Source organism: Polyodon spathula, chromosome 3, assembly GCF_017654505.1.
Source record: "Polyodon spathula isolate WHYD16114869_AA chromosome 3, ASM1765450v1, whole genome shotgun sequence".
Taxonomy (NCBI): Eukaryota; Metazoa; Chordata; class Actinopteri; order Acipenseriformes; family Polyodontidae; genus Polyodon; species Polyodon spathula.
In genome coordinates, this window is record NC_054536.1 from 91,185,601 (window position 1) to 91,195,626 (window position 10,026).

The 10,026-nt window shown below is 39.0% G+C and overlaps 1 protein-coding gene across 1 annotated transcript; it reads right to left on the minus strand.

Annotated features, from left to right (window-relative positions):
* Positions 1–534: 534 nt before the first annotated feature.
* On the minus strand, positions 535–8,200 carry LOC121309573 (TLR4 interactor with leucine rich repeats-like). The gene is made up of 3 exons (XM_041242563.1): positions 8,188–8,200; positions 4,688–4,863; positions 535–3,623 (listed from the first exon to the last, which is right to left on the minus strand). Exons 1-3 carry the CDS (start codon positions 8,198–8,200, stop codon positions 2,577–2,579), a joined length of 1,236 nt encoding a protein of 411 aa, XP_041098497.1. The 3' UTR covers positions 535–2,576.
* Positions 8,201–10,026: the final 1,826 nt, after the last annotated feature.

Consider the following 10,026-nt stretch of genomic DNA (forward strand, 5'->3'; position numbering starts at 1 on the left):
TACCACTAAAGTCCCACTTTACACCAGCTAAACACGGTTTTTGGCAGCAATTTGGGTGTTTTGCAGCCGCAAACCACTTTGTATGTATCTTTACATCGGACCCTAAATGCATTATGAAACAGGGACAGCCTGTGTTTGCTTCAATGAATGGAAGGAATGCTGTAGACGTCAATGGTATTTCAGGGAGGTCATTTTCTTCTTTTCATTTTTGTAATTTTGTGGAAATAAAATCATAAAGGTAGATCAAATCTGAGTTATTTTCATAGTATATGTTTTATGGTTCAGTAAATTCTACATTTAGGTATACAGATATTAAATTGGTAAGCTATCAAAGAAGAGATGGTAACTGAGATAGTTACAAAAACTGTAGACACAGTATAATCTGGAACGGTTAAAACTGCCACAATGGGAGGTGATGATTGATGACACTGGTTGTTAATGGGTTTTTTCCAGTTGCCAGCAATTTATATTTTTAAAAAAAGATATGTGCAGTACATGTTTTTGGTAAAATAAATTACAAACTTCCAAGAAAAATTAGTTTCTAAATTATTTTAATAAAAGGTTTAATAACATGCTTTGTTTCTGTACATATGTTACCCAACAGCTACGTATCACAACATTGGAGGAAGGCCCTTCCTCATACTATAAATTACACATGTTTTTTGTCTTTATCATACATGCATACACAAGAATCAGAGTGCATTCTTGACAAGTTTTGATTTCTGAATAATAATCACAATCTGCCAGCAAATGTTTTAATTCTACAGGGTGTTAACAAGCACTTTTGTATCATGGACTAGTAAGGTTCTAGTGAAGCCTGTTGTGAAAAGGACAGCATATACACTATACTGGAGGGTAGCATATCCCAATAGTGGAAGGTACAACATCACATACTGAAAACAAATATGAAAGGAATCTTACTTCACATGTATGCATGTGAAGTAAGATGCATACATGTGAACACATATATGATTTCCAAGTGGGCTGTGTAGTATAAATTCTTTAATTTGTTTTTTACTGTATTAAAAACAACCTACATATTAAAAAAACACAATGGTACCATTAAAAAAAATATATATATATATATATAAAATCACTGCATACATACACTAACTTTATATTTGAAAGTAAATTCAACTTAATCCTGTCATGGTTTTATAAACAAAACCTCTGCAGCAACTCACTGTCTTGTTACATCAGACCATGTTTCTGTTTTCTTCTTACAAACTATCGAGGGCTAAACACTGCCCACAGTTCTGTAGGGTCAAGCCCTTGGGCCTAAACACTGCCCACAGTTCTGTAGGGTCAAGCCCTTGGGCCTAAACACTGCCCACAGTTCTGTAGGGTCAAGCCCTTGGGCCTAAACACTGCCCACAGTTCTGTAGGGTCAAGCCCTTGGGCCTAAACACTGCCCACAGTTCTGTAGGGTCAAGCCCTTGGGCCTAAACACTGCCCACAGTTCTGTAGGGTCAAGCCCTTGGGCCTAAACACTGCCCACAGTTCTGTAGGGTCAAGCCCTTGGGCCTAAACACTGCCCACAGTTCTGTAGGGTCAAGCCCTTGGGCCTAAACACTGCCCACAGTTCTGTAGGGTCAAGCCCTTGGGCCTAAACACTGCCTACAGTTCTGTAGGGTCAAGCCCTTGGGCCTAAACACTGCCCACAGTTCTGTAGGGTCAAGCCCTTGGGCCTAAACACTGCCCACAGTTCTGTAGGGTCAAGCCCTTGGGCCTAAACACTGCCCACAGTTCTGTAGGGTCAAGCCCTTGGGCCTAAACACTGCCTACAGTTCTGTAGGGTCAAGCCCTTGGGCCTAAACACTGCCTACAGTTCTGTAGGGTCAAGCCCTTGGGCCTAAACACTGCCTACAGTTCTGTAGGGTCAAGCCCTTGGGCCTAAACACTGCCTACAGTTCTGTAGGGTCAAGCCCTTGGGCCTAAACACTGCCTACAGTTCTGTAGGGTCAAGCCCTTGGGCCTAAACACTGCCCACAGTTCTGTAGGGTCAAGCCCTTGGGCCTAAACACTGCCCACAGTTCTGTAGGGTCAAGCCCTTGGGCCTAAACACTGCCCACAGTTCTGTAGGGTCAAGGCCTTGGGCCTAAACACTGCCCTCAGTTCTGTAGGGTCAGGAGAGTTGCTGATTGCAGAGTATCCTTTAAAAATCAGAGCACAGCTTGTTGCTCATTTATCACTAATGATATCAAGAGACTCCATTTAAGGGCTGATTAAAAACAATGTCCAGGACTACTTAAGAAAAATTTTAAGAACTGTTTTATTTTAAAGCACATTTTGATAAAGTTTGCTATTCATTAAACTTTTTTTCAGTTCTCTATAAGACAATGTATTTATTATTTTATTCACATTTTTTAATGTAAAAAAAAAAAAAAAAAAAAAAAAAAGTCCTTACAAACTTTCTTTAAAACAGTCCTAAAGGGTTTAGGAATAGGGCCTCATTGTATAGAATAGCCAAACGTAAATTTTTGACTGAGGCCTACATTGGAAGAAATCAACAATACTGATATTTAGGCTTAAAATAGGACCGAGGAAAGACACAAGCAGGGCCTTTGTTCTGAAGCCTAATCAGAGAATCTTTGCATTGCCTCTTCTCTTCTGATATTGTTGTCAAGAAATCGGTCACAGGGAAACTCAATGAGGTCTGCCTCATCAATGGCACACATTGTATTTCGAGGGCGATTTGATTGGTACCCAGTGAAATCAGAAGACACCCCAGTGCCCAGGGAGCGCAGGGGCCGCCTTGTTGAGTACATTTGTCTGACATGTACCGCAGACTTCCTTCTGTTGAGCCTTTTCCTCAGTAACCTTGATATCCACACTGACAACACCAAAAACACAAGCAGAGCATTGACGCCCAGCATGATTACAGTTAACAGTTGGAAATCCACGGCCCTTTTCTCCTCAGGAAGAGTCACCACCCCTGTACAGTGGTCCCTGGAGGCGACCTGGCACACCTGCTCTGCAATTACACTCTCAATGCAAACCATGTAGGTGGTGTCCTCTTTCAGCTCCTGCAGAGTGACTGAGTTTGACTGGTCTCGGATGTAAATAAACCGGTGAAATCTCACAGGCTGGCCAAACCTATCAAAAAGAATTCTGAAATGTACTTGTGAATGCTTTGGGCCTTGGTGATCCAAAACCTTCCAGCGAATGGTGGCTGTCGTGGACTCCACTTTCTCTGCCGTGACATTAAGGATGAAGTGTCTGTTGAACTCGCATGGGTCTGTCACCACTGGAAGTCTCCTGTTATCTCGCTGAAGTAAGTTGAACTTCTCAGCTTTAGCTTGGACAGGGTGTGATGTTGGTTGGGCAAAGGAAATCATTGGACCCCCTTCTATGGTCTTTATGGTCAAGTTTTTATCACCAGGGTTTCCAACTGACCTTGCCCTTTCAGGTATTCCAGCAGCTGCTGCATCCTTCACCGGAGCTGACCCTGTGGTTGTTGGATGACGTGCTCTGTGGTTGACCGCCTCCTTTTTTCTTTTAGTTTTTTCTGCAGTCCCTTTGTCTGCTTCCCCAGGACCTCCTTGGTCTGCCTGTATGTTTTGCTGCTCTGCAGATTTCTGTTTGTCTTTAACACGGGGGGTCAGGCGGTGTATTGACTCTGACTGTGAAAACAAACATGCCTCAGAGTCATTACCTGTTGACTGCAGCTGTGAACTGTTTAAATAGTCCAAATACTTCCCTTTCAGAACAGGAGGATGATGGCACTGGACAAATACTGTCAGGAGTTTGCCATGAGTGTGCACTACATTCATCCACTGTTTAAAACCACGAAGTCTACAGTCACAGGTCCAGTTATTTTTGTTTAAATCCAGGCTGTAAAGAACATGGTTAAATGCAAACATCTCACCAGCAAGGGATGTCAGCTCATTATTGTTCAGCTTTACAACTTTTAAAAATTTTAACTCTTTAAATGCATTAGGGCGGACATAAGAGATTAGATTGCTACTAAAGTCCAGTTCTTCAATTTTTTCAAGTGGATCAAGCAGTCCCAATGGGATGTCTGTGAGCAGATTTCCACCCATCAGCAATTCCTTTAAACCAGACAGTCCTTTGAAAGCTTCGGTACCCAGGTGAGATATCTTATTATTGTTCAGGGAAAGTTTAGAGAGCTTTTGAAGGTTTTGAAAGACACGGTTTCCAACATGGTGAATTTCATTTTCGGAAAGTATCAAATTGGTTAGCGAGTTTAGTTGACTAAAAGTGAAAACATTTCGAAGTGTTGTTTGCTTGTTACCTGAGAGATTCAGAAATCGGAGTTTCCCCAAACTTGCAAAGGCGTTCTTATGAATGTATCTTATTTTATTGGATTCTAATTGGAGGTAAAGTAAATTAGCCAACCGGTTAAAAAGTGCATCCTGCAAGAATTCTATCGAGTTGCCATCTAGCCTCAGTTTGATTAGGCTGTCCAGGTTTGCAAACGAGTCCTCGGTTAGTTTCTTTATCTCGTTACTGTTAACATATAAAATTCGTAATTTCTTCAGAGAAATTAAAGTGCCGGAGGAAATGTTAGGTATCAAGTTATTTCCCAAATAAAGCTCCTCCAATCTGTAAAGTTTTTCAAACGTTTTTGGGTGGATTGACTGGATTTGATTGTACTGCAAGTCCAGCCTTACCAACTGGCTGAAGAGGGTGAAATCAAAAGCAGAGATATTACTAATAAAATTACCTCCGAGGCTGTAGATGAGGATTTCTTCGGGATTCTCGATGGTAGCTTTGGGCATTGTCCGCAGCCCTCTGTTTGTGCATAGTAGGCGTTGAGAGTGCTGGCAGTCGCATCGGTCCGGGCAAATAGATTTTGCAGAGCAGATGAAGGAGACGAGTATACACCAGATTGTCCACAGGCTTGCCATTCCCAAAAGTAGAAGAAACAACTTCAAAAGTTTTCTGCATTCCTTTGTATTCTGCGTAATCTTTCTTTTTCACGATATGCAGATAATCACATTCTCACCAATAGTTTTTTAACCGCAGGAGACTGTCAGTTTAATACCTGGTATCTGTTGCTGTGGAGTGGAGAGTGTTGCAGTGCTAAACGATGATGTAAAAAAAAATAAAATAAAAAAAAAAAAGTTAACATTCACTTTGCAAACTAGCCTCTGACTGTGTAAGGCAAAGTAAACTGGATTTCCCAAGTGGTAGTCCACAGAAACACACGCATCTGCAGAGTCTCAGTTTACCAGTAAGAAACCCCTCCCCCAGTCCAGAAACTAAAAAAAAAAAAAAAAGTTTTATGGCCCGACAGCTATAAAACAAAAGCAGTTGCATAGATTGTAAACTGAATATATATATATTAAATGACCATGTTGGCAAAACACACATACGCACACACACACACACAAACGGACATTCTGTTTCATACTACTGTTATAATGACACGCTGCTGCTTCCAGCACCAAGCTGGTGGTAGAAATCTGGACGGGAGGCAGATTTAGAAAATACCAAGAAAACGGGCGGAAAGTCGTACTTCCCACACTTCTCAAGGGACTGGCTAGATCTTGCATATGTTTTGTTTTGGGGAATACAAATTATTATGGTGTGTTGGCGGAAAAATCATTCAAAGTGCTCAATCATCGCTGTTCTTTCTTAATTACAGTCAACGGTGAGTTAATAAGGTAGACTTTTTTATTTTTATTTTCATTACCGTATAAAGCAACCGCAGTAAGATTTCTTTATACGCGGTGTGTGTTATATGTACAGTTGTGCATCAGTTATATGTATTAATAAAAACGGAGGCCGAGGCCCCCAGGGATGCCCCAGATGTTTTATATTTAAGCGTTTTAAGCCAACATAATGACAATTTGATTAAATAGTTGCAAAACCTTTTACAGACATTCTCCACAATTAGCCTAATGTTTGCCTAGTATACTTATACACATCCCTTTCAACTGCTGGAATAGTTTAATTGTACATGGCAATCCCCATATGACCCCTCCCCCCACCCCCCCCTATAATGAGTTCCTGTTTAAAATGTATTTTATGGTGGTTAATAGCACAGACCACTGATCCCTTTATATTAAAGACAACGTGCGATTAGGTAGGATATACACTCCTACTTGTTATGTTCTTTGTTTACAAGGAAAGCAGTGTCACAATTATGTAGAGCTGAGTATAGTGTTAACGTTGGTGTAACTAAAACTTTAAAAAATGAACAGTACAGCGAAACAAGTTACAGAAAGCAGGGCACTTTCGTTGCCCCCTTGCTATGTTTTTGGTTCCATCTGACATTGCAAGAAATTTTCTCTTATCCACCCCTCTCCCAACCAACAAATGTGAAGTGGACAAACAAGATTGCACCCATGTATCTCAGAGTTCTTGAAATGCATGCTTTGGCTATGATAATTCATAGCTTCTTAGAGGATAGGGTTAGGAAAATTGAGTTGAAGGAAACTAAAGCGAGGAAAAACAACAGTGGGAATCTCAGTAGTGTCAAAACTCACATATTTGTTAGAGATTGTTTATTTTAAGTGAATGTTAATGAATATGTGTTTCAAGGGATTACATAAATTGAGAGAATGTAACATATATAGTCAGGGTTTTTGTCATTTTTTCCCCCTAATCTTGGCAAGGCATTGAAAAATGTTGGCAATGCCATCATATAAATTCACAAAAATACCCATTATAAAGAATAGCTAAGGCAGCGCCATAACTGTATTATGTGCATTGGTTGTTGTACCTATGGTATACAACCTACAATACATTAACATATATATATATATATATATATATATATATATATATATATATATATATAACAAACAACACACACACACACACACACACACACACACACACACACACACACATGCACAATGAAAACGCAACATTTCAAAATAGTGAGCAGATAGGTTTGTTGATAGTTTGAGTAGCATTAATCCTTGGTATGACAAAATAGTGAGCTCAAGTCATGTGATTTCATAAAAATGGCAGGTGCTCAGTCTTTGGTATTTGAGTTGAGTTAAAATTGCCAAAATGAGTTGATTTAAGAATATATACAAATAGCCATTCAAAAAAACAAGATTTTAATTAATGCAAGAACAGTGAAAGATACGACCATGTCCCTCTTGACTAATGAAGATCGCCTGGTTGCTATCGGCATGATTGAAGGTGGCCTGTCTGTGGGCAAGAGAACATCTGAGGTGGCAGCAGAGAGAGTGGTGGAGTGTTTTATTCACTGATAAATGCCGTTTGCCTGACCTGACGGAAGACAGCGTGTGTGCAGAAGTCGTGGTGAGCGTTATGCTGACTGTTGCATTGTTCAAGCTAACCAGTGAGGCAATGGAAGTGTGATGATGTGGGGACAACTCTCCTTTAACACAAGAATGCCTTTGGTGCAAATTGAGGGCAACCTTACTGCTTAGTAATACATTGACAAAGTCCTTGAGGCAACAGTTTTTCCGTTCCTGCAAGCCAATTCGGAAGTGTCGATTTTCCAGCAGGACAATGCAAGACCACACAGTGCTAGGATCACAATTGTATGACTTCAAGAAAAAAATGTCGAGGTCTTGCCGTGGCCAGCTTTTTCTTCAACAGAACATCTGTGGGATCAAATCACCAGTGCCATTCACAGGAGACAACTGCGAGCCAACCTTCGCCAGCTGGCTACAGCTGCACAGGAAGAGCGGCGGAACATCTCACAGCAGTCTATCCAGAGGCTGATCAGGTCTATGCGTTAACGCTGCCAGGATTGTGTTAATACTCAGGGAAGTCATTTTGACAGTGTGTCATGTTTCATACTGAAAACTTATGATTCTTTGATCTGTATTTTTGTTCACATTTTCTGTGATTTTGTTTGATATCTATGTTTAAAATATTTGATTAAATCCATTAGACCAAAGTGTTGTGCTTCTTGTGTGCATCAGTATATATATATATATATATATATATATATATATATATATATATAGAGAGAGAGAGAGAGAGAGAGAGAGAGAGAGAGAGAGAGAGAGAGAGAGAGAGAGAGAGAGAGAGAGAGAGAGAGAGCAAGAGAGAGACACACACAATCGCTCAGATCAAAAAGGGTCATATTCTCAAAGATTTGTTCAATGAAAGTGTCCTGTCCCCCCATGTCTGTTTTTATGAATAAAGTCAGGATGATATTTACAAAATGGCTATTATTGCATTTCTCTAATTTTTATATTACACATAAGTGAAAGCATTATGAGGCCCTACCTTGCAATTTCATTTTGTTTGAATATTAAGTTTACCAATTTAAATGAATAACTACATATACTTTATAACACCATCTGATCGTAGTGCTCATTAATAGTCTATTCATTTTATTACTATAGCAAAACTTATACCAGGACACCTGTTTTCCTGGAAAAGCTCAGCCAACAAAAACAAATCTGGTGCCAGAGAGTAAGAGTCATATACTGGCAAGGCAAACTGTAGCGTGCTGTAAACTTTTTAACCGAGATTTCTGGATAAGTATGTAAAGATATATATTTTACTTGCTCTCAAAAAGTCTCACGCTTTCTACATGGGTCTTGTACTGATGTGCAATGCTTCCCCTTTATAATAATGTAGTTGGGAGCCATAGTTAAGAGGCCGTGCAATTTGTGTTCCGCCTTATAATGAGAATAATAGTGTTAATAATAGTGGGGCAAATGGGAACCATGAACGTACCATCTTATAAAGCAGGAACACTGTATACAGTGCATCAATACACACACCTATCCTAACTGAGAACACCGAACTGAGAATTCCAAATCAGAACTAGCGATTTCAAGATAATGGGACCAATCCACAAAAATTTAAGGACTTTGTTTTGTTAAGAACTGTTTTTTGAAAGACCTTTATTATTATTATTATTATTATTATTATTATTATTATTATTATTATTATTATTATATTAATTTGCAGTTTTAGAGGTTTAGAAGTTTTTCTAAAGCAGTGATTAATCCAAGATAATATTTATGAAGTTGTAAAAAAAAAAAAAAAAAAAAAAAAAAAGAGTCTTTATAGTTTTTGTCAATTGTTTGCTTTTGATTAAATATCCTTACGCCAATAACGTAGTCCCATTAATAACTTTGAACTGAACACTAAATTAAGCTGTGCATTAAATTAATTGAAACCTGCAAAAGTAAGTAAATATTTATTTTTGATGTGTTGAATTGTACATTGCAATTGAAAAGATCCACCAGGAGGCGATGTTGAAACGACGCTGAATTATTTTTTTCTCTCAGTGAAAGACAGTGTTGTTTCAGCAGAAGAGAAAGATGGGAGGAATTAATTCATTTTTAAAGGTCTGTGTCATCAACAGGTGGATAATGTGCAGAAGTGTCTTTGTGTTTTTCTGTAGCGTTTACAAACCGCTACAAATCTGTTTTAGTTCTTCGTACAAAATCGGTACGTCTACTTACTAATTTGGGATTTGTTTTTGGTTCAGTATCTTCAGAGACATCCATATTTTCAGGTAGTTGGTCACTCAGTTTTTCAGTTACTGTAGCTCTAACTGTAACTGTAAACAAGATGGCCTCTGTGAGGCAGCACAGTGATTTCTGTAATAAGGCTCCAACTGTACGTATCCGTCCAATATACGGACAGCTGGAACCTTGCTCAACCAATCACGTTCCATTGTCAGCCCTAGATAATGTATGTTAGAAAACTGTTTTTATAGACCTATAGATAAACAGAACACAAATCTAAATAGTATTCAATAGGTGACTAAGAATACAAAAATCATCAACATTGTACAGTAAGCAATTAAATTTCTTCACATACGTATAATGTATAATGGAATGACAGTGTAGGCATAAATAACAACAAACAAACAAAAAATACCTAAATATTAAAAAAGACAGGTACTTCACCCAATGAATTCCTTGGAAATGGAAGACAATGTTTAGTCAGAGCAGTGTCTGAAATATGTAACTGCTGTCAGACCACTTTCAAAAGAGATCCTTTCTCTGCAACAATGGCAGAAAGGAAACTGGAGCCACAGGGGTATTCTTAACAAGCAGTAACAGAAGGAAACTATTTGCAAGATTGAGCTATGAGAGCCCAAAG

Excerpts from the sequence above, each read along its gene's own strand:
- LOC121309573 (XM_041242563.1), bottom strand. Across the intron at positions 3,624-4,687 it reads CCTCATCTACAGCCTCGGAG|TCAGAGTCAATACACCGCCT; the intron begins GTAATTTTATTA and ends TTGTTTTCACAG.